The sequence below is a fragment of the Geotrypetes seraphini genome, chromosome 1, assembly GCF_902459505.1.
Source record: "Geotrypetes seraphini chromosome 1, aGeoSer1.1, whole genome shotgun sequence".
Classification (NCBI taxonomy): domain Eukaryota; kingdom Metazoa; phylum Chordata; class Amphibia; order Gymnophiona; family Dermophiidae; genus Geotrypetes; species Geotrypetes seraphini.
Window position 1 is genome coordinate 203529699 of NC_047084.1, and position 25702 is coordinate 203555400.

Here is a 25702-nt window from a genome sequence, read left to right on the forward strand (position 1 = left end):
CTTGTGTCGGTTGGAAACATGGGCAGAGAAATGGCAGATGAAGTTCAATGTGGAGAAATGCAAGGTAATGCATTTAGGCAATAAGAATAAGGAATACGAGTATACAATGTCAGGTGCAACTCTGGGGAAGAGTGAACAAGAAAAGGACCTGGGTGTACTGATAGATAGGACCCTGAAGCCGTCGGCACAATGCGCGGCAGCGGCAAAGAAGGCAAATAGAATGTTGGGCATGATAAAGAAAGGAATCTCGAGTAGATCGGAGAAAGTTATAATGCCGCTTTATAGGGCAATGGTCAGACCCCACTTGGAATACTGCGTCCAACATTGGTCTCCCTACCTAAAGAAGGATATAAAACTGCTGGAGAGGGTGCAGAGACGAGCAACAAAACTGGTGAAGGGTATGGAGAAACTGGAATACGAGGACAGACTTATAACACTAGGATTGTTCTCCCTTGAGAAAAGGAGACTGCGTGGGGATATGATCGAGACCTTCAAAATACTGAAAGGAATCGACAAAATAGAGCAGAGAAGATTATTTACATTGTCCAATTTGACACGGACTAGAGGACATGTAATGAAGCTAAGGGGGGACAGGTTCAGGACTAATGTCAGGAAGTTCTGCTTCACTCAGAGAGTGGTTGACACCTGGAATGCCCTCCCAGAGGAGATTATGACGGAATCGACCGTCCTAGGCTTCAAGAGCAAACTAGATGCATATCTCCTTAAGAGAGGCATATAAGGATATGGTGGACTATAAATTAAGCCAGGTGTACACCTGGCAGGGCCTCCGCGTGTGCGGATCGCCGGACTTGATGGACCGAAGGTCTGATCCGGAGAAGGCAGTTCTTATGTTCTTATGTTAACCAGAGACTCATGAAATCACCAGACAACAAAGGTAGGAAAAATGATTTTATATTCAATTTAGTGACCAAAATGTGTCTGAATTTATATCTGCTGTCTATATTTTGCACTATGGCCCCCCTTTTACTAAACCACAATAGCGGTTTTTAGCGCAGGGAGCCTATGAGCGTCGAGAGCAGCGTGGGGCATTCAGCGCAGCTCCCTGCGCTGAAAACTGCTATTGTGGTTTAGTAAAAAGGGAGGGGGGTATATTTGTCTATTTTTGTATGGTTGTTACTGAGGTGACAGTGCATAGTCATCTACCTTGACCTCTTTGAAAAAACCCCGGAATAGGAATGATAATTAACATTTTCTCAGCGTACAGTGTGCTTTGTGGGTTTTTTTTTTAAATTTTATTGTTGGTAGATCATTTTGACTTGGTCATTTTAAAAGTAGCTCGCAAGCCCAAAAAGTGTGGGCACCCCTGGCTTACCACCTATTGTCAGAGTGCAATATATTACCTTGGAGAAGAAACGGAAAAGTTCTACCCCTATGGACCCAGTAGGACCAGAAGCAAGTGGATTGAAATTAACAAATTTTCTGGAAAGTTCTCTTGAAGAAATAACTGAGAGGACTACTCTTATTGTTTAATTTGCCTTAGAGTTTGACAGGGATCTGATTTTGCGAACTTATTTCCAACATATAAATTAAACTTTTTTGGGCTCAACAATTCGTATATTTCCTGATATATCTCGTGAGACATAGAAGCAAAGGAAAGACTTTTTGGTTTATAGACCTAGAATTATCGCTCTGGGTGCTTCCTTTGTATTAAAATTTCTTGCCAAGTGTTGTATCTCATTAAAAGGAAAATATTTTCTATTTTTTTAACCTAAACAGTTGTTACAATTTATTGTAGCCAAGGAAGGGGGGGGGGGAGTAACCATAGGACCAAAGGTGACTCCTACAGCTTAGCGAACAGGCAACCGGAAGTGGTCTCTCTTACTTCTATTATGTCCTGATAAATAATCTGTGTAATTTCCCTTTTTTTATTTGCTTAGGTCTTGGATCATTGTAGATAAAATAATGAATATTATGCTTTTCTTTCAATATTTCTTTGGATGGGGATACCATCCATGGTTTCTTGTATTTTAATTCTAATCCATATTACATTACATTACATTGGTGACTTCTATTCCGCCTGTACCTTGCAGTTCTAAGCGGATTACAGTATAAGATATTTACAGTATAAGATATCTGGACATTTCCAGGAAGTTACAATTTACAGTTTAAGATTGCTGGACATTTCCAGGAAGTTGCCATTTAGGGGACGCTTACACAGTAGATGTAGGGGACACTTATATAATGGATGCAGGGGAATTACAGATTAGGGGCGTTGAATAGTAAGGCAAAGGGGAGAGTTTAGGATCACTAGAAGGGAAGTTGAAGTGCTTGTTTAAAATGTAAAATTTGAATAAAAATAAAATAAAAAAAAGAATTAGAATATACATTAGGTCATGTGACTGTAGGGGGCAACCATTTCTTGATTTAAAAAGAGTTAGATTTTTTGGCGATATAAAGCTCATATCTGTAGAGCAAACAAATTTGGTTCCACCATCTGGCATAGTAACTTGTGAGAGGTCCTTCCAAGATCCACAAATGATTTTTAATGCAGCAATGAGTACAGAATCAAACAATACAGTATCAAATTCATTTAAAGCAGAATTGAGAGAGGCACTTTTCAAGATAATGGTTGCATAAGAAAAATGTATCAAAACTGCTAGAAACCCTACAACAAACTCAGCAAGTACTTCATTTTGTACTAAACACTATTTTTCCCGATTCAGGAAAAATATTTCGATTCGATTTGATTCAGCCTATTGAATCGATTTTTCGATTCGATTTTCCTGCCCAATTGGGTGTTTTTTAAAAACATCCTGGTGGGTTTATTTTATAGCCTCTTCACTCCCTTTGCCTTCTCCTAACCACACTGGCGCTGTGGTGTAAACAAAATAAACAAACAAAAAAGACTTTTCCTTTCTCTGTTAAATCCTAGTTCACATTTGCGATCTAACACCAGGATATACATTTCAAATCTGGCATATTGTAATCACAAAACAAAAAATAAAATTATTGTTTTTACCTTTTGTTGTCTGGTCATTATTCAAATCTTGTTGGTCCCCGGCTCTGGTTGTCTTCTGATAACTTGCTTGCCAGGGTCTCCTTCTTTCTTCTTTCTCCGTGCTAACCATCCATCTTCTATCTCTGTCCTCCCCTTCCTTCCCCTGGAGGTCTGGCATCTTTCCTTTTTTTCGTCTCCATCCACAGATCCACCTTTTCTCAACTACCCTTTCATCCAGCATTTCTATCCCCCCTCCTCCACACCATCCCTTGTGTCCAACTTCTCACCCTTTCTGTTCCTTCCCTCCCTAAATCCCATTGGCCACCATCTCTCTCCCTCTCCTGTTTTTAGACCCATTATTTCTTCCCCCCCTAAAGTCTGGCATATGCATGTCTCATTGAACCCCCCCTTCCCTCCCTCTTTGTACTTCTACACCAGGGCCCCCCTTCCCATGAAGGTCTGTCCCCCCTGAAGGCCTGCACCCCACCCCTGAAGCCCTGCACCCTACCCCTGAAGGCCTGTCTGTCCCCCCTGAAGGCCTGTACCACCCCCCGAAGGCCTGCACCCCACCCCTGAAGGCCTGCCTGTATCCCCTGAAGGCCTGTACCACCCCCATGAAGGACTGCCCCCCCCCCCCCCCGGAAGGCCTGCGTGTTCCCTCTGGCCTCCTGTGCACCATTTACCTACTAGCAGCAGCCTGCAGAGAAGATCACTGGGGCTAGTAATCTCTGAAGATGCTATAGGTCTTTGGAGCTGTTTCCTCTGCCACGATCCTGCCTCTGACATCAGAGGAGGGGCGGGACCGCGGCAGAGGAAACAGCTCCAAAGACCTATAGCAGCTTGCAGAGATCACTAGCCCCAGTGATCTTCTCTGCAGGTTGCTGCTAGTAGGTAAATGGTATGCGGGAGGTCAAGAGGGAAGCCGGACACCAGCGGGAGGCAAGGGGGGAAGCCGGACACCAGCACTTCCCGACTGACCCTCCCCCCTCGCCCTCTAAAACAGGTGTGGCAGCGGCCGGCTAGCAAGAGGCAGCACTGTCACTCCTGCTTTAGGGGGCAAGGGGGGGGGGGAGGGTCAGTTACCGAATTGGGAGGCTGATTTTTTTTTTTTTAATTGATTTGAATCGATTCACCCGAAGTGAATCAGTGAACCGATTCGAATCGCGAATCAGGCAGCACTACTAAACACAATTGGTGGCATAACCATGAGAGAGGGCTGAGCCTCCCACTATCAGCTTAGCCCCCCTCAAAATGAACATCTCCCTTGCTGTAGATGATGGGACACTTTGTTTTTCCATCATCTTGGTCCCAGTTTCTGCTTTTATCTATCTTCTACTAATTCTCTTCAGAGCAAAAACAATCTGCCTCGGCCAGCCCTTGAAGCGTTTCTTCTAGTTTGCCCCCCTCCCTCTCTTGTGACACAACTTCCTGTGTCCGCGTAGGCAGGGCAAAGCTGAAGGGCCGGCCGCAGGCAGGTTGCTTCGTACTCTGAAGCTGCCGAAGGACGAGAAAGAGATCGTAAAGGGAGGGGGAACAGGGAGTAAGGCACCCTCTTCTGCATCTTTTCTCAACAAAGTACTGAAACGGGGATGGCACTTGTCACGCCGTGCCACCCCCGGAGAGATGAGTATGTTTGGTAGATGATACTTTTGGCTGGAAAACAGGTGGACTCTAGCTCCCCCCCCCCGGAACACGCGGTGAAAGAAAATTAAGGCTGGTGCGTCTGGTGGAGGCACTGCGGACTCGCACCCATTATCTTGGTGTATATTTGCTTCTACCCTGCCTCTGGTGTCTGTGACTGTACGTTAACCCCCCCCCCCTCCCTCCCTCCTGCCCAGCTCCTCCCCCATCTCTGTTGTCTCTCCTCCTCTGTTCTCGTGCAAGGTGCGCGTGGCCGGACTATGGAGCACATCCGAACTCCGAAGGTAGGTAATGAGGCCGGCGCGCGCTTGTTTTTCTATGCTTCTTAACGGTTCTCCGTTATTTATTATCTGTTGGGGGTTGTTGTTTTTTTTATTTTGTTGAACGTATTTCACAAGGGAGAGACCGATCTGCGTCGGATTTCACAGCTGTGTCTTAGAATTAGGCGTATCTAATGATAAACTGGTTTATGGTTTTTTTTTTGTTTTTTTTTGAGAGGGTAGACGATTATTTTTATCCGCGTACAGAGGTGGAGCGGTAGGCCCTAACATGTTAGAAGGTGTGTGCAATTACAGCGTGAGCCTTAAATTGTGGTCGAACGGTAGCATCATTCCTTTCCATCTGTCCTTGAATAGAGGAGGCATCTGCTGCTTGCTCTTTCGTGGTTCATTTTTCCTTTGGTTGGAGTAGCTGGTTAGATCAAATATAGATTATTATTATTTATTTTTTTTTTTGGGGGGGGGGCATGCCTTAGCTTGGCTGTATGAAGATCCCCGATATTGGCTGATTCTGATTTAAGTATTAGTGTTAAGCCCGGTTCCTTAAGGCCTAAGGGGTGTCGCAAACCTTCACTAGGAAGCATCAGTACCATATAAATATTCTGTTAAATGAAAGAAACTCAGCTTTGAGCGAGTGTAATGGCAATTTTAGTAAAAGGCAATGAGATCTATGTACAGTATTGTGATCTGAACACGAAATGGTGCTAGAGAGAATTCTGTGGAAAAGATATATATATCAATGCAAAGAATTTTAAAATGATATGAAATTCTAAAGCTTCTTGACTTTTATTTTAGATTTACTCCTGTTTAAGAAATGACAACCCCTGCTCCCCTTTCCATTTTTCTCCTCTTTAGGCTCGATTATCCCCACAAAATTATTTTTCAGATTCTGCTCTGCTCTTGCCCCAATTTAGCTTGAAACCTTTTCCCTCAAATGATAGGTTCAGGTCCCATTAGGGTTGGCCAGAAAAGCCCTAATGGACCTAAGTTGGAAAAACTGCAAATTGAAGTTTTTCCCCATGAATTTGTGCTTGGTCAGAAAATAATTTGAAAAACAGTGTAAAGCCCATCCTGGGTTTGCTCAAAGCCACTGATTACATAAAGCTCCATTTTTATTAAAATGTGCTATTATTTTTGCATATGGAGCAAATTTCTTGGCTGCATGCTGGCTAATCTGAAGAGGGCTTTAAACTAGAAGTGATGGGGCAATATGATTAAAGCCCCCCAGGTGAGTATAAGCCCTCTAGTAAGTAAATTGAATACCTCTACATGGATGGGAAAAGGGGTCAATGGAAAGCAGTATACTTTTTTTAAAAGTAATTTTTATTGAGCGCTTACACATAAATTGTCAATACAATTCAGCATCGCCGCAGGGGAGTAAACCAGACTACAAGGAGACTTAGGTCTAGATTCACTAAACCATCTGATCATTCCCCGACCCGATTTACTAACCTCCTGGCCGATTAACCTCCAACCCGATTCGCGCAAGCAAATGAGGGGAAACGGCATGCAAAGTAGGAAGGATGTGATTCATTAAATAGAAAGAACGCCGATTGGGCTGGCTGATCCAGAGTGAAGCGACTCCTGAGGACCTTACTGACTCTTCTCTCTTTAAAACCATGGGCTGGCAATGCATTTTTGCAAAATATATAAAAAAGGAATTCTTCCTTTTTTATATATTCTTCAAAAACAGCATTGCCAGCCTGTGGTTTTAACCCACACCGATGCACTCCCCCCCCCCCCCCCCCCCGCGTGCCAATGCCCACCGCTGTCACAGCCTATGGTAGGAGGGATGCTGACTCCCTCCTGCCACTCAAGAGACGCCGTGTTCCCAGCCCCTCTCCGTACCTTTAACAGGGCAGGAGGGGTACTCAGTCCTTCCTGCTCCAATGCCTCCCGACTTCCTCCCCCCATCCACCTACCAAAAAACAAATGGCAGGACAGATGCCGACTCTCCTGCCACCCACTGGACTCCCTGCTCCCAATCCCCTCCTCCTCCCCCCGTACCTTTAATGGAGCAGGAGCGGTGCTCAGTCCCTCCTGCACCAATGCCTCCCGTGATGATTCTGAGGCCTTAGTCCCCGCCCCGGTGCTTCATGGGATGCACGGAGAGGGGCCTAAGGCCCTGATTAGCTCAGGTGCCTCAGGCGCCTCAGCCAATCAGGGACTTCTTTAATGAGTACCTAAGGAAGTCCCTGATTGGCTCAGGTTCCTCAGGCCCCTCCCAAGGGATGCACCGGGGCAGGGCCTAAGGCCTCAGAATCAAAGTGGGAAGCCTTGGATCAGGAGGGATTGAGCACCCCTCCTGCTCCGTTAAAGGTATGGAGAGGGGGTGTGGTGGGGAGGGGAACGGGGAGGGGGCATCCAGTGGGTGGCAGGAGGGAGTTGGCATCCCTCCTGCTGTTTGGTTTTTTTTTGTGGGGTGGGGAAGTCAGGAGTGGCACTGATGGCAGGAGGGAGTGGGAACCTTCCTGCCATAATTTTAAAGGGTGATGGGGCACATTTTTTTTTGGGGGGGGGGTTCAGGGAGGGAGGGAGGACGGAGCACTTGTCAGGAGAGGGTGGGGTGGGTTATTTTTTTAATTTTTTTAAAATCGAGCTGATTTTTGCATTTGTAAAACATGCAAAATATCTGCCCGATTAAAAACCCAGCAGAAGCCCTGACAGCAATGACAGGAGGTTGCTTCTCCTGTCACTACTGTGAGGGCTCTGCCCTGACTCAATCAGGTTTGAGTCAGAATTTACATGCAAATGATTTGCACCTCCGTGCAAATCATTTCCATGCAAACAAGATAGTGAATCACCCACCCGGCCACAGATCGGATCAGATCGCCCATGGATCGGATCCGTGGGCTTAGTGAATCTAGCCCTTAGTGCTTACAAACACGGAAAGTGTTTCTGATGTTACAGTGGGTGATCATCTAGCATCCAGTGATCACTGTATGGTACAGTTTAATATTAAGATGGGTATAGAGAGGGCTCATTCAAAAGCAAAAGTTCTAGACTTTTAAAAAAAAAACTAACTTTGTTTGGATGGGGGATTACATCAAGGAATTGTATGGATGGGAACATCTGGAAGGAGTGGAAATGCAGTGGGTAAAACTGAAAGGAGTAATTGTAAAGGGGACAAACCTTTTTGTGAGCTAAGTACCATATATACTCGAATATAAGTCGAGACCCCCATTTTCCCCCAAAAAAGGGATTTCCTGTCATCAGAAGTATGGTAACTCCTTCCAGCTCCAGGGTTCATTGCTGTCTCATGTTTTTTACCCCTCCCCCGCACCCCCCGTACCTTTTAAAACCTGATGGTCCAGTGGTATTTCGGCAGGAGCAAGCTTTCTGTGCTCCTGCCTGGCCCCATGCTTCTCCCTGAATGGCTTCTGTTAGTTCTTGCAAGTCCTGCGAGAACTGACAGCAGCCATTCAGGGAGAGGCGTGGGCCCAGGCAGGAGCGCGGAAAGCTCGCTCCACACAGTTGATACACCACCAGGATTTTGAAAGGTGGAAAACAGGTAATGTTCGCTCCATAACACGCACAGATATTTCCACCCACTTTTGGGAGGGGAAAAGTGTGTCTTTTGGAGTGAAAACTATACTCTTCAAGAAATCTCTTAATAAAGCTTAATACCATGATAAAGCTTAACCCCCCTCTTACCATCCCCTCTCTAACCCCAGATCCTACTTTTCCCTCTCTTGGAAACCTTCTCTGATCTAACGTTGTAACCCTTCTTCCATAACTCTTTTTGTAATCCGCTTTGAACCGAAAGGTAATGGCAGAATAGAAATCTGTAATGTAATGAAAAATATGGTAATCTTATTAATACATAATGGTGCACAAAAAATGTTAATCATTTATATTCTGGAGAGGGGGAGGGATTTTCAAAGAGGTCAAGGCAGATGACTTTCAAATATGCAATCAGTAACAACTATAGAAAAATAGACAAATATAGAGCAAAATATAGAAAGCAGATATAAATTAAAAAATCTGACGCATTTTGATCACTAAAATGAAAATAAAATTATTTTTCCTACCTTTGTTGACTGGTGATTTCATGAGTCGCTGGTTGCATTTCCAATATAGTAAAACCTTGGTTTGCGAGCATAATTTGTTACAGAAGCATGCTTGTAATCCAACGCACTCATATATCAAAGTGAATGTCCCCATAGGAAATAATGGAAACTCAGACGATTCGTTCCACAACCCCAAAACTTTAATACAAAATATTATCCGTACTTGTATTGCAAACCTTGCTCATTTAGAACAGTCATTACACTCCTACAGCATCAAAGAGAAAAAAACCATCGTCTCAGTTGTGATGATGTGATGCGGGTATATTGTATTTACTCATATTGCAAGACTTTGCTTGTTTAGAGCAGTCACTACACTCTTGCATATATCTTGCATATATCTTACATATATCTTCATATATCTTACATATTTCTCTAAGATATCTTACATATTTCTCTAAGATATATGAATTGATGAAAATAATGGGATGAAATTGTAATTAACAATAAGAGGAAATGAATCGCAATGAAATTGAATAAGAATTTTAAATGAGATATCTTGATTGAATTAGTCTAGGTGAATATATATGGTTTGGTATGAGTTGGTCCTGAGTTTCAAAAATGGTATGCTGATTTATTTTAAGTAATATATATATATATCCCATACCAAAATAGTACTTGTGGTTTAAATTTAATAAGTTTTTAAGGATTTAAATTAATAAAAGAGGAGGTATAGTGTTTAGAATTATTTATTTAAAAAAATTAATGTAATGTAGTTTAATAAAAAAATAGAGAATTAAATATTTGATTTATCTATATTGGTAGGGAGGCAAGGTAATAGCCGGTGATGTTTTATGGAGATAAGAGAGTAAAGTATTTCTCTCTTTAAGCAATCCCATTTTGGGAAACATGTTTTCCTAAGTCTGAGGCTTGTCCCCATTAAAAGTTAATTAATGTAATGTGATTAAAAGTCAACAGTTAAATTACTAAATTCAGTTATTTAAGAAGTGTATGTAATTAAAAGTAATGTCCATTTTTTATATTGTGCAAATGGTTCTCAATAGTTTCATATTTTGTGAATATAATACCATTTGAGGTTTGTCCTATGTAATGCATGTAATGTACCATGAATATCTAATATAACTGACTGTTATGTGTCTACTGTAATCTACTGTGAACGTGCTTTTGTAACCCGTTCTGAGCTCACGGGAGGACGGGATAGAAATACAGTATAAAGAAAGAAAGAAAAGTGGAGCTGTATGTATTAATCAGTGGCTTTGAGAGACCCAAGGATGGGCTTTCAATTTTTTTAAAAAAATTTCTGATCATGCATAATCAAATTCATGGGAAAAACTTTAATTCACATAGTTTTTCCACCTTTCGTTATTTTCTGGACAATCCTAAGGTCCCATTTTCTGTGCTTTTTTTTTTTCTCTCCAGGGTTGACACCTCCCAGCAAGGCTTCCAGTTCTGTATGGTCCTGTGTATTATCCTAAGCAACCATATACCATACTTGTTCTATGCATGCCCCTTCCCCATCATGTAGCAGAAGGCAGTGGTGAATGGCTGCATTGTCCTCAGATGAGCTGGCCCAACTGCTGATTTGGCCTACATTGAACTGCCAGCAGTTGGGGCCAGGACTACAGAAAAAGATGCATACCAGTAGTGTGTGACAGTATGCTTGGCCCTCTTGCTATATGTTTACTGTAGTTGTCTGCTGAGAATTTAGCCCTAATTCTTTTTTTTTTTTTTATAATTCTTTATTCATTTTTAAACTTTCAACAAGTGCACAATATAAGTAATACATAGATTTACTAACATCACTTGATAAATCTATCAAGATCATAACAAAGGTATATATATCTAAACCCTTCTTCCCCCCTCCCTTTCCATACAATTATTTAATTGAATCAATCTTTGTCATATTTCTTTTTTACATTTTTATTTTTTTTTTCATTTATATAAACCCTCCCCTTTCCCTTCCAATCATAAATAATGTTAAGAAAATGGTGTTTATTCATTACAAAACAATGTCAATGGCTCCCATATTTCATTAAACCTTTTATAATTTCCATTTTGTATTGCTATTGAACGTTCCATTCTATATATGTGACATAGTGAATTCCACCAGAAATTAAAATTAAGTCTTGTGTGATCTTTCCAATTTGTAGTAATATGTTGCATGGCAACTCCTGTCATAATCAATAAAAGTTTGTTATTACTTGCCGATATCTGACTCTTTTTCCTCATAGATATGCCAAACATCACAGTATCATAAGTTAATGCTACAGGATTATCTAATAAAGAATTTATTTGATCCCAGATCGAATTCCAAAAGGCTAATATATAGGGACAGAAAAATAAAAGATGATCCAAAGTCCCTACTTCAAGCTTACAATGCCAGCATCTATTAGACATTGAACTATTTAATTTTTGTAATCTAACAGGGGTCCAAAATGCTCTATGCAAAAGAAAAAACCAAGTTTGTCTCATAGATGCTGACAGTGTACATCTTATTCTCCAAGACCAAATTTGTGGCCATTGAGATGCCAAAATTTGATGATTAATCTCAATGCTCCAAATATCCCTAAGACCATTTTTAGGTTTTTTATTAACCAATTCACTAATAACTTTATACCATTGTGCGGCCTGGTGACCCAGAAAATCTGCCTGGAAGCATAAAAATTCCATGCTGTATTGAAAATTTAAAGTTTTCCATTCAGGGAACCCTGCCTGAATGGCCTGCTTCAATTGCAACCATTTATAAAATTGTGATTTATTCAGTCCAAATTTATTTTGCAATTGTGTAAACTCAAACATTTTTCCATTTGAAATAACATCATTTAAAGTTCGTATTCCTGCATTTAACCAATGCCTCCAGACAATCTTAGTTCCGCCAATCTGAATCTTTGATTTGTCGATTTACTAATAGGAATTTCAGTTAAATTACTTACATATCTTAGAGTTTTCCATGTATCTAATAAAAGTTTATTTTCTTTATACAATCTGGGCATCTTGATACTGAGAATGTGACAAAGATGTAAAGGAGACAGGAGTCGCCATTCCAAGTATAACCAATCTGGAGTGTATTCAATGAGATCTGGGAGGACCCAGTACATACCTTGACGTAAAATATAGGCCTGATGATACCTATAGAAATTTGGGAAATTTACCCCACCCTCCTTAATTGATTTCTGTAAAGATACCAAAGCAATTCTAGGTGTTTTGCCAAGCCAAACAAACTTAATAATTATTGCATTCAATTTTTTATAAAAAGAGTTCTGAAAAAATACTGGAATCATACACATTTGATAGCAAACCACAGGCAATATCATCATTTTTATGGTTTGAACTCTTCCCCACCAAGATATATGTAATGGGTTCCATTGTTCACATAATTCCGAAACCTTTTTTAATAAAAGTTTTTCATTTTCTTTTACTGTATCTTCTATTGAATTTTTAATCCAAATTCCTAAATATTTTAATCCATCCTCTTTCCAAACAAAAGGAAATGAATCAAACATAGATTTTATGCAATGCACATTAAGCGAAAGAATTTCAGATTTATTCCAATTGATTTTATATCCTGAAAACATTCCAAATCTTTCAATCAATTCTAACAAACATGGTATAGTTGAACCTGGATTGCGCAAATATAATAAAATATCATCCGCATAAGCAGATAATTTGTATTCCCATTCTTTCAAGGGAATACCCTGTATCCCCTTTGTCTGATTAATAGCTATCAATAAGGGTTCTAAAACAATATCAAACAGCAAAGGAGATAATGGACATCCTTGTCTAACTCCTCTATGTAATTTAAAACTCTCAGATAAATTATTATTAATGTATAATCTTGCCATAGGGGAGCTATACAAAGTTTTAATCATTTGAACAAAACCAGGACCCACACCAAACCAATCCAAAGTCTGATACATGAATGACCATTCTACCCTATCAAAAGCTTTTTCTGCATCTAATGAAAGAGCAAAAGCTCGTTCATTCATCATTTTAGTTAACTTTAATGTATGAAATGTCAATCTTGTATTGTTAGAAGAATGTTTGTTAGCAATGAAACCTGTTTGATGTACATCAATTATGTAAGGAAGAGCCTTTGCCAATCTTAATGCCAGTGTTTTAGCCATTAATTTTCCATCAACATTAATTAATGATATTGGCCTGTAATTTGAAACCATAGTGGGATCTTTATTTGGCTTTGGCAAAACAATCACCATAGATTCTGCCATAGTACTTTTAATACAACCTTTATTAAGTTGAAACTGATATAAAATTTAGCCCTAATTCTACTTTTACGGTTGTACAGATTTCCCCCCAGGAATACCTTTATACAGTTAAATTTTCACTGCAGTCAATTGTTTTCATCCCTGTACCTCCCCATTTTTCTGCATTTTATTATTTATTCTTCCTTTATTTCTTTTCCTTAATTATTCTTAATTCCTTCCCATTAGCCTTACTTATTTCTGACTGGGGGTGGATGAAACAGTACTGGGGATGTAGGCTACTAGAAAATCAAGAGTAACAAAGAGGAAGCAACATGGTAATGTTTCCAGATGGGTACATTTTATAACAATGCTGTGGATACTATTGAACCCTAGCATAAAAGGTTTATGCCTGTTATGATATGCACAATCAATAGCCTTAGTGCTTAAAGTAAGGATGCTGATTGGATTGGATTTATTCAGTTTGATTTACTTCTAAATACATTATGGGTTCCTTTTATGAAGCCACGTTAGCGGTTTAACGTACCTAATAGTGCGCGCTAAACTGCCGGCCATGCTACATGCTAACGCCAGCATTGAGCTGGCATTAGTTCTAGCCGTGTAGCGTGGATTTAGCGCACGCTAAAAAGCTGGGTGTGCTAAAACCGCTAACGCAGCTTCGTAAAAGGAGCCCTATATTCATTAGTGTTAAGCAGTGTACAATTATTAAACATACAGTAAATTCCACAAGAATAACAAAATAGATGTTACAATCAAATTTACATAATATGCAACTATATTAACTACTACAATAGATTACTGATTTTATCTCAGACTGTTAGTTGCTCCTAAACTATTGAACATAGGGGTCCTTTTATCAAGCTGCGGTAGGGGTTTAACGCGCGTAATACCGCACGTTAAACCGCCTGCTGCGCTAGCCGCTAACGCCCGCATTGAGCAGGCATTAGATTTTTAGCCAGCAGCAGGGGTTAGCACGTGATGAAATGTCCGATGCGCTAACCCCGCTAACGCGGTTTGATTAAAGGACCCCATAGTACTGATGAAATAATGTCTTTATAAGTTTCTGAAAAGTATAATAAAGTTCATCTTGAAAACTGTCCAACCAGAAAGTCCAAGGAACTGGTCTCTTCCTTGTGGAAGAAAGATTTATTTATTTGGTTCTTTTTATAACCCGTCTTATCCAATGAGCTCAGAATGGGTTACAAGATTGATATACATAATGAATAGACAAACGGGTTATAAATTTACATGTGTACAGTACAGTTTGATCATCTTAGGTTAACAAACATAGAGAAAAAACAAGTTTAGTGTACAATTCAATAATCTTCATTTAACATACAGTTTTATCATCTTAACATACACAGAGTGGATCTAGTTCAGCATACATATGGTATATAGGTCATTCCATACCAGGTGGTCTAAAATAAAAAAAAGCTCCCACCATTATGTCTTAGATTTTGTTCAAAATTTGTATGCAGAACTAGCACACCATTAAAAAAAGGTTTCCAAAAATATCAGATCCTTAGTTGCAATAGTCACTGAGCTAGACCCCTCTTGTTTTATTGGGTGCTGGTAGCAATGTGCATAGCAGTGAGTAAAATGTAATTTTTAGCTGCTCATAAAGCTGACAATAGTTGATGAAAAATATTAATTTTTGGCAGTCCAGCACAACTTTTTATGCTAGTTTCAACTATGCTAGTATGAGCATCAGGGATACAAAAGCCTGTTTAAACATTTTCCTCAAAGTGTGCCTTAAAACTTGTTGCAGTTTGTCATCATAGGTTTTGACCAGTATATCAGCTGCTATAGCTCCAGAGCAAAAGTAGATATGGACTCCAGATTTTTATCATTATCCTTGCAGTTGATACCACACTGTCAAATTTGCAGCAATTCTGCATGAATAGCTGCATCAGAACATTCCTTAAAATTTTGTACCAATAACACAAGGCTAAAATTTGTCAATTTTCAGGGTCGATTATAAAAAAAAGAGTGTTTGAATCTATTTCTAACTAGTACCATTTGAAAGAGGAAATATTACACTATAAAATTTATATTTCCAGTGCGATGGATGAGGCATTCTAGACAAGCGGGGTTCTCTCCATATTGCTGCGAGCCATCTGCAGAATGAATCTGCTCTGGATTTTTTCTATGACTCTCCTCTACTTCAGAGTTTCTCAATTTCTTCAATCATGTACCCCCTAAATCTAATAAATATCAACCAAGTATCCACGCCTAGGCTCCGCCCCTGACCCCACCCCTATAATAATTGTACTGCCATGTTTCCCCAAAAATAAGACAGTGTGTTATATTCATTTGGGGCCAAAAAAGGCACTAGGTCTTATTTTTGAGTAGGGCTTATTTTTTTTCATGTACATGATCATCTCTCCCTTCATCCCAATTCTTCCTCTTTCCTTTCTCCCACATATGCAACATCTTTCCTCCCCTCTTACCCATCCCCTTATGCCTTCCCTCTGCAGCATCTTTTTATCCCTCCATCCCTCCCATCCCCCTGTGCAGCAGAACCCTTGCCCAGCTTCCATCCTTTCCTTCCTCCCATCCCTCGTGCAGCAGAATCCTTTGCCCAGTTTCCATCCTTCCCTCCCTCCCATCCCACATGCAGCAGAACTCTTGAACAACTGCCGCTGCCCCCGCCGTGCAGCCTAACCGCCAAACCCCCGCTGACCCTCCATCCTTCCCTCCCAACCGATCACCGCCGACCGCGACCATAAATACCTTCCGGCAGAGGAGCATCGGGCCAGCAGCACTCACAAGCTGCTTCGCGGCCTTCTTGCTGGGGCCTTCTGTGTGCTGCGTTACTGATGACATCATCAGTACATAGAAGGCCCAGCGAGAAGGCCGCGCAGCCTGTGAGTGCTTCTGGCCTGATGCTCCTCTGCTGGAAGATATTTATGGTTGCGGTCTCATGATCTATTTGGTGCTATAAAGCTCACCTATCTGTACTCTGAAATTTGAAAGTAGATCAGAAGCCTTCAACCTTGAAATTTCTTGTGAAATGTTTTATTACATATCAGACAAAGAATTACATGTTTTTGGAGCCTAAACAGCTGTTAGAATTTGTAGAATCTAGAGAGAGTAACTTAAGATTTGTTATAATTCTGGCTTTAGGACTAACGGGGTATTGCTATTTTCTTGTTTGATCAATTGTATAATTTTCTTCTAGAAATTAATTTTCTGAAGTCCGTTCTTAAAGTATTGTGGTCTATATAATTTAATAGAAATTTCTTTTTTTCTTTTTTCTTTGGAAATTATTGATCTGATTCTTATGTTCTTAAATGTGATAAATGTTCTTAAATGTGATAAATAAAAAAAGAAGCCTTCAACCTGTTTCTCACATTGCACAATGTTGTCCTCCACTGGCCTCCTGATGCATGCGGAGACCACCAAGCTCTTGTTTTTTTTTTTTAACTTCTTTATTCATCTTTACATCAATCAACAAGTTTACAATTTTATATAATATATTATACACAATCACTTGTACATTCTTAACCATACATCTTATTAAGTAGTGAAATATCCCACCCCATCCCCTCCCATTTCTATATTTCAATCATTATCATATTCTATCTTTTTCATTATATATTCAATCAATCTTGTAAAGGTGCCAAATCATTTGAATATTCCATTAATGGCCCCCATATATTTTTAAAATTATTATAGTTCCCATTTTGTATTGCTATAGCTTTTTCCATTCTATATATATAACACACTGTATTCCACCAAAACGTAAAATTCAGACTTGTATAGTCTTTCCAATTCCTAGTTATGTGCTGAATGGCAACTCCTGTTAATATTAATAATAATTTATTATTGGATCCTGAAATTTGACTTTTATATCTCATCGAAGTGCCAACTAAAATTGTATCATAGGACAGGGCAACATGATTTTCTAATAACAAATTAATTTGGGGCCAAATTGACTTCCAGAATGCATTTATGCAAGGACAGAAAAAAATTAAATGATCTAAAGTCCCTGCTTCTTGTTTACAATGCCAACATCTATTAGACCTAGAATTATCTACTTTCTGTAAACGAACTGGGGTCCAAAACACTCTATGCAACAAAAACAACCATGTTTGTCTCATAGATGCCGACATTGTTGATTTTATTCTCCAAGACCAAATTCGTGGCCATTGAGATGCCGAAATTTGGTGCTTAATCTCAATGCTCCAAATATCCCTCAACCCAGTTTTCTTTTTTTTATTCACATATTCGCTTAATAATTTATACCACTGTGCGGCTTGGTGACCCAAGAAATCCGCCTGAAAGCAAAGGAATTCTAAACTATATTGATTATTAAGAGTCTTCCATTCAGGGAACCCCTCCTGAATAGCCTGCTTCAATTGCAACCATTTAAAACTTTGATTTTTATTCAGACCAAATTTGTGTTGCAATTGTGAAAAACTAAGCAGTGATCCATTTAAAATAACATCATTCAAGGTACGAATACCCCCAATAATCCATTGCTTCCAAACGATTTGCGCTCCGCCAATTTTGATCTTGGAGTTTACCCAAATGGATTGGTGTAAAGATTTAACAATTGGAATAGGTGACAGGTTACTAACATACCTTAATGTTTTCCATGTGTCAACCAATATTTTATCTTCTCTATATCTTCTAGGTATTTTTATACTCAGCAAATGAACCAAATGAAAAGGAAACAGGAGTCGCCATTCCAAATATAACCAATCTGGGACATTCTCCATGAGCTCTGGGAGGATCCAATACATACCCTGACGTAGAATATAGGCTTGATGATACCTATAAAAATTTGGAAAATTTACCCCTCCCTCCATAATTGATCTTTGTAAAGATACTAAAGCAATTCTTGGTCTTTTACCTAACCAAACAAATTTCATACGAATACCATTTAACTTTTTATAGAATGACCCCTGAAAAAAAACTGGTATCATACTCATTTGATAGCAAACTACAGGCAATATCATCATTTTAATAGTTTGAACTCTCCCCCACCATGATAAATGCAATGGATTCCATTTTTCACACATCTCTGTAACTATTTTAAGTAAAAGTTTTTCATTTTCCTTTACTGTATCATCAACATTATTTTTGATTAGTATACCTAAATACTTTAGGCCCTCATCCTTCCATACAAAATCGAATGAATCGAATAATCCTTTGACACAGTGAACATTAAGCGGTAAAACTTCAGACTTACTCCAATTAATCTTATATCCTGAAAATTTTCCAAATCTCTCTATCAATTCAAGTAGGCATGGTATGGTGGTCACTGGATTCCTCAAATAAAGTAAAATATCGTCTGCATAAGCAGACGGTTTATATTCCCAGTTTGAATAGGGAATACCCTGTATCCCCTTTGCTTGATTAATAGCAATTAACAAGGGTTCCAGAACAACATCAAAAAGCAACGGAGATAAAGGACAACCCTGCCTAACCCCCCTCCGCAAGTCAAATCTATCTGATAAACTATTATTAATATATAATCTTGCACCAGGGGAGCTATACAGCGTTTGAACCATTTGAATGAATCCAGATCCCACCCCAAACCACTCCAATGCCTGATACATAAAATTCCATTCTACCCTATCAAAGGCCTTTTCTGCATCTAGAGAGACCATAAACGTCGGATCTTTTACTGTTTTTGTTAAATTTAAAGTATGAAACGCCAACCTAGTGTTATGTGAAGAATGTCTCCTTGCAACAAATCCTGTTTGATGAGTATCTATAATGTACGGGAGAGCTTTTGCCAATCTTAACGCCATTATTTTAGCAAGAATTTTCCCATCTACATTTATTAATGAAATAGGCCTATAGTTTGATACCAAAGTAGGATCTCTGTTTGGTTTTGGCAAAACAATAACCACCGAATCTGCCATAGTACCTGTAATACAACCATTAGTCAGTTGATACTTATACAAATTTAACAGATATGGTAAAAGAGTATTTTGAAATGATTTATAAAATTCCACTGTAAACCCATCACCACCTGGAGCAGATCCAACTCTAAGAGATGTCAATGCTTCTTCTAACTCTTTTAGAGATATAGGTTCTTCCAAACTTCCTTTTATATGCTCAGGAATTTTTGGACCATCAAGTAAATTTACAAAATTTAAACCATCTTGTTCTTTATTTCTATAGTTTTCTGAAGAATATAGATCCTTATAGAAAGCAAGAAACTGTTTTAAAATATGCTCATTTTTAGTGTATGATTCCCCTTTATTATAACAATTTTTGTCCTCCTTTTTTTTGCCTTAAGATAATTTGCTAATAATTTTCCAGCCTTATTTGAATGTCCATAATATTGAGCTTGCTGATAAAACAAATCCTCTCTAACAAGCTTTGAAGATAACTCATTGTATTTGGCTTTAGCTTTTAACAAAATTTGTAATGTCTTATGCTCCCACCTATCCATTAATTTTTTTTCTAAAATTGTAATTTCTTTTTCTAAATCATAGAATTGTTTCTTAGCTTGTTTTCTGACATAAGCTGAGTATGAAATAATATAACCTCTCATGGTTGCTTTAAAAGCATCCCATACCATCTCAATATTAACCTCTCCAGAATCATTAATTTGAAAGAACTCATTCATTTTTGATTTAAACTCATCAATAAATTTTGGATCTGCAATCAAAGCATTATCGAACCTCCAAATCGGCTTTGCCTCCACTTGCTCATCCAATTGTAATTCAATCCAAACACCACCATGATAAGATAAAATTATCGGATCTATGATGGCTTTATTCACTTTTTGAGCTATTTTATTTGAAACAAATATATAATCAATTCTTGAAAACGATTTATGCACTTGCGAACAAAAGGAAAATTCCCGATCATTAAAATGAAGAATACGCCATATATCTGTTAAATCACAAGATTGAACCAAATTATCTAACCCTAATGATTTTAATATTTTACTTGGACTCTTGTCCATTATCGGATCCATTACAGCATTGAAATCTCCAGCCACTACTAGATTAGAAGCAGCCAGTGGTAATAGTATTTTTTGCATATTTTTGAAAAACTCCATTTGATTAGTATTTGGAGCATAAAAAATTAAACAAATCAAGGGTATTATTCCCCATGCTCATTTTGATATGTACCCACCTTCCCAAGGGATCCGCAGCAACCATTTGAAAATTTGCTGAACATTTCTTACTTATTAATATTGCCACACCTGCCTTCTTCCCATTCGCTGGCGCAAAAAAACACTTGGAAATCCACCCACCTTCCAGCTTCCTAGATTCATTAATCGATAGGTGTGTCTCTTGTATGAAATATATGTCCGAATTCTGTTTCTTAAGGAAATCTAACATTTTCCTTTTCTTAATCACATGATTGAGGCCATTAACATTCAATGAAAAAAACTTAATCATCTTTAACATATATATCCATTCTAATAATATCATAATTTATAATTATTATCAAATGATCAGGCACCAATGCATTCATAACTTCCGATATTAAATCCATTAAATTCTCATTTCTCTTCTTTTCCAAATGTACTCTGCAACAAATATTCAATAATCCCTTAGTCCCCCTCCCCTCCCTCCCTCCAAATATTCAATTGCCCTTCATCTTTCTCCCCCAAATTCATCACTAAATAAATTATTAATATTCCCCCCAACCCTATCCCTCCCAAACCCTCCCTCCAAATGGATAAACTTGTAACGCACATAGGAAATGCAACCCCACACTCCCCCCAGACAGCCTTTAAAAATATTTCATCTCATATATTATTAAAAATCTATTCAATTCAAATATTTTCCTACCTATAAATCAATTAATATCTTGACCTTAAATAACCATCCAAAGAAATTCATTTACCTATAATAGCATTCAATTAAATTCCATTATTCATTTTTATCCCTATATTTAATATTTTAATACTTATCCCACAATATATATTATTAGTAAATTGATAATCCATTACTATCATATCTATTATTTATTAAAATATTTTATTTTATCCCCTTTTGCCACTATACCCTGATGTTTCCATTAACTAAACTATATTATCAGGATCTAGAATGAATTTTTAAAACAGTCAATCTGCTTCACTTCTTCTTTCTTCTTTCCTGATCAACTTCACATAGACATAGGTTCTGGATTTGTAAGGAAGTTCTTCAACTTTTCCGGGTCATCAAAATAAAGTGATTTGTTCCCCAAAGAAATTCTCATTCTTGCCGGTTAGTATAACCCATACTTGTAACCTTTTTCCTTCAGCTGTGCTCTTAATTGAAGAAATTGCTGTCTCACAGCTACAGTGCCTTTTTCAAAGTCTGGCAGAAATATGATCTTAGATCCCTTATAGTTTAAATTTCTGTCTGCTTTTGCCAGACTCAGGATTTCCATTGCTTGGCTGAACCTTAACAGCTTAAAAATCAGAGGTCTAGGCTTTGAATTTCCAGCTGACCGTTTGAAAGGATGTTCGATTTCTAATGGGAACCTTGTATTTAACTGAAGCAGTTTTGGAAGTAAATTTTCCAGAAATTGTATCGGATTTTCACCTTCCAAATTTTCTCCCAAACCAATAAATTTAATATTCTTCCTCCTTCCACGATTTTCATAGTCCACCAGTTTCTTCTGCAGTTCTCTGATCAGTTTATTATCTTCCTTTGTTTGTGCTGTAGTCATTTCTACCTGCTCCACTCTGGATTCTAAAACAGTCATTTTCTGATTCACTGCCTCCAACTGTCTATTTATATTTAAAACCTCTTCTTTTACTTCACTGATGCTTTCCGCATTTTTTTGAATTTGTTGTGAGATTTTTTTCAGTTCCACCAGTATTTCTTTCCTCCCACTTTCCTCTTCATCCGGAAGTGGGGCTTTAGCTGCGGCAACCATATCCTGTTTTAGACGCTTTGCCGTGCCAGCATTTGCGAAAGCTGAATCAATCTTTCCCTGCCTTGTACTCGCCATTCTTATATACCTCCCGATACAAGCCAAACTTGAAATTTCTTCAAAATAAGGTATATTATTTTATAAATTGCTGCCTGGGGAACGGAGCAACACGATCACACGTCCATGTATCGCGCGCGCCAAGCCACGCCCAAGCTCTTTTTTAATATTTGCTGATGTGCTTTTAATTTCTTGCTGCACCATCTGGAAATCAATCTTCAAATCTGACTTCTACTTCCTCAGTTCTTGGTTGCTTACCAGACTGCCACAGCATTCCGACTCGGAGCATGATTCCTGCAACTCCATAGCTGCAATTTCTTTAGCAACTCTCTAGATCGGCCTAGTTCACTGATGAGTAATAGCTCACCATGACTAGCAGGTAGACACAAAACCTTCTGGCTGTAATACAAGTAGCTGTGCTTCCTCCTAATATATTCAGTCTGCTGAATAGCCAAGCAGAACTAAGAAGTATTAAGTATAACAGTAACAACACTGAATAGGAGTAACAACTAACCTAGAAAAATGCTGTTGGAAATTGCATAGAAAAATCCCCTTCAGCAAACGTCCCCACTGCTCGCCAGCTACTGTTTTATATTCTCTTCTAACTTGCTTAACTCACTTTGTCATGGCAGTTGTAGCGCTTGCTCAGGGCCATGCACTAGGGATCTCATTAAAACCCTGCAGTCACAGGCCCGTCAAGTCAGGGTGTTACCACTGTACGATGACTGAAGCTCATCCCACAGAGGCTCTGAATGTCATCTCTACCATTACTATCGCTCGCTTGCCTAGGAAGTAAAAAATCTAACTTGAAAATTGCATGGGCATTTTTCTTTGATAATATACATAGGGGGGTGGGGAGATTGGAAGATAAGATGTAGCAAAATTGAAATTTTGAAGGAATATGATAGTTTTAATGATTGTATAGAAAGATGGGGGGGTTAATTAATTTACATATTAAGAATATAATGTATGATGTTCAAGTGTTATACGATAGTATTTCATGTTGTTCTTTTTGTGCACTTGATGTAAGTTTGAAAAAGAATAAAGAAATAAAAAAAAAAAAAAAGAAAATTGCATGGGTTTTTTACACATGTGATTGTGTACCACTGACTCACTGATCTGGCTTCTGACATTTGTCTATATATAGATGTTAGTCAACTTGCTTCAGAAGAATAACATGTTCTAAAGGTGTTTTTCTTTTAAAAAAATATAATAATTGTAGAGGTACATCATTGTAGTAAATCAGTTTCATGTATATTAACCTACAAATTAACCTACCAGTTTCATGTATATTAACCTACAAATTAATTTGTAGGTTAATATACATGAAACCTCCCCCTTTTACAAAACTGTAGTGCGTTTTTTAATGTTGGCCACGTTGGTAACGGCTTCAACACTCAGAATTCCTATGAGCATTGGAGCTGTTACTCCTGTGGCTGGCGCTAAAAACTGCGCTATGATTTTGTAAAAGAGGGGCTAGTGAGTACTAATTTTTATCCCAGGACAAGCAGGCAGCATATTCCCACACATGGGTGACGCCACCGACGGAGCCCCGCAGCGGACAGCCTCGAAAGCAAACTTGCTTGAAGATCTCGAGCTTTCAAGTGCTGCATCGCGCATGCGCGCGTGCCTTCCCGCCCGAACTAGGGGGCGCATCTCCTGTGAGGATCCTCAGTTCAACATTTTCCGCGGAGCTGAGAAGACTTGTCGACTCTGTCTCCGTAGCGTTGTGCCTTCTCTTCACCGCGGCTGAGTAGTGTTTTTTCTTTTCGGTCGCTGTGTTTATTATTCGTTTCTTCTTTTATTTAAAAAAAAAACAACAAAAAAAAACAATTGTTTGTATTTTCTTTGCGAGTCAGGTTGGGAGATTTGAGGCCTAGGCCTCTCTCCCTCGTTCTCGACGCGGACTTTGTCCTATCTATGTCCCGGCCTGCAACCGGGTTTAAGAGGTGTTATCAGTGCGGCAGAACAATCTCAATCACCGACCCCCATAGTCGGTGTATTCTCTGTTTGGGGACGACTCATCGCCCGGAAGATTGTCTTCGCTGCCTCACTCTTCAACCTCATGCCTTTAAGCGCCGCTGTGACAGGTTCTTCGAGCTTTTCCCTCGAATGGAGCCTGACAAAGCTGTGGCCTCGGCCGAGGCGTCTTCTAAGCCCTCGACTTTGGGACAATCATCGAGTGCTAAACCCTTGACCTCGCCTCCTCTGCAGGCCTCAGCCTCGAAGACCTCTGGGTCCTCGGCCTCGAAGGCCTTGGCGGTGTCCTCGAAGCCTGGACTGGGGGGTAAGTCTCCTGCTTCCTTTTCAGGTGCCATTCCTAAGAAGCTGACGGAGTCTATTTCCACGCAACCTGGGGCTCCAGGTTCGACTCCATCTTCTAGACCATCCTCGAAACGTGCTTCCAAGTCCAGGGAATACTCTCATTCGAGGTCGCCCTCATTGGAACGCACGAGACCTCCTGTGACTCCGAGTCCCTTGGTCTCTGTCCCCATGTTCAAGGATATGCTTAAGTCGATCTTGACTACGCAAATTTCCTCGATAGTAGCTCAGTTGGTCCCGGCATCGACCCTGTCTTTGCAAGTCCAGCCTGAGCAGCAGTCTGAGCCTCGTCGGCAGTCTCCTCGACACGGGTCTCGAACTAGGGTCTCCTCGTCAGACTCTTCACCTGAACGGGCTTCTAAACTTTCTTTGCCTCAATCGAAGCATCGGTCCAGGTCTTCGAAGATCCCTTCCTCGAAGAGCTCAAGGCCTTCGGATCTCCCTTCGAAGCATGTGCCTCGCTCTCAGAGTACTGTTGCCCCCTCTGTTTCATCGAGGCATTCGAGGTCGAGGACTCCTCCCTTGAGGCTTTTACCTCGGGATATGTCTCCTCTTTCTAATCCTCGCACTCCGCGCACTTCTCCATCTCAAAGTCTTAAGCGGAAGCATTCAATCACTCTACCTCTGACAGGCAGTGGAGCATCCTCCATCAGTTTACGTCTGGACTCAGAGCCGGTCTCTCAATATTCCCGCGAGGCTTCCCCCTCGTTTTCAGTGGCTCCTCGTTCTCGTTCTGCCTCCCCTGAAGACGCCTCGACTTCGAAGTCTTCTTCTTTTGCAAAGTTTGTTTTCGACATGGGGCAGGCTCTTAACATCGACTTACATTCTGATTCTAAATACACACCTGAATATTTGGCGGATATGGAGCTTTCCCATCCTCCTAAGGAGACTTTGCGACTGCCCATGACTCCGGTGTTGAAACAGACTTTCCTGTGAAATATGGAAACTCCTTATTCTGTGACTGCTATCCCTTCGAAGCTGGAGTCTCGGTATCGCACTGTTCCCTGCAAGGGGTTCGAGAAATCACAACTTTCCCACCAGTCTTTGGTGGTTGAATCATCCCTTAAGAAAGCTCATCCCTCTAAGGTGTCTGCAACAGTCCCTTCGGGGCGTGAGGGTCGCACTATGGACAAGTTTGGGCGCAGACTGTATCAAAATTCAATGATGACTAATCAAATTTTGAATTACAACTATGTCTTCACTTCATATTTTAATTACTTTTTGAAACAGTTGTTGTCTTTTTGCCCAGACTTGCCTAGGGGGCGTCTTTTGGATTTCAAACAGATTATACAATCTCTGTCTCAATTACGCCTTTTCATGTTGCAGGCATCTTATGATGCGTTTGAGCTCTCTTCT

The 25702-nt window shown here is 39.7% G+C and overlaps 1 protein-coding gene across 2 annotated transcripts in view; it reads left to right on the plus strand.

Annotated features, from left to right (window-relative positions):
• Nucleotides 1-4416: 4416 nt before the first annotated feature.
• The window catches only part of MTMR7 (myotubularin related protein 7), a 193068-nt gene continuing 171782 nt past the window's right edge, over nucleotides 4417-25702 (plus strand). Inside the window, exon 1 of one of the 2 annotated variants that reach the window (XM_033944229.1) lies at nucleotides 4417-4884. In XM_033944229.1, the coding sequence (XP_033800120.1) occupies nucleotides 4861-4884 (24 nt within the window). In that variant the 5' untranslated portion in view covers nucleotides 4417-4860. The remainder of the gene's footprint in view (nucleotides 4885-25702) is intronic. The other variant, XM_033944219.1, reaches the window with a different exon arrangement.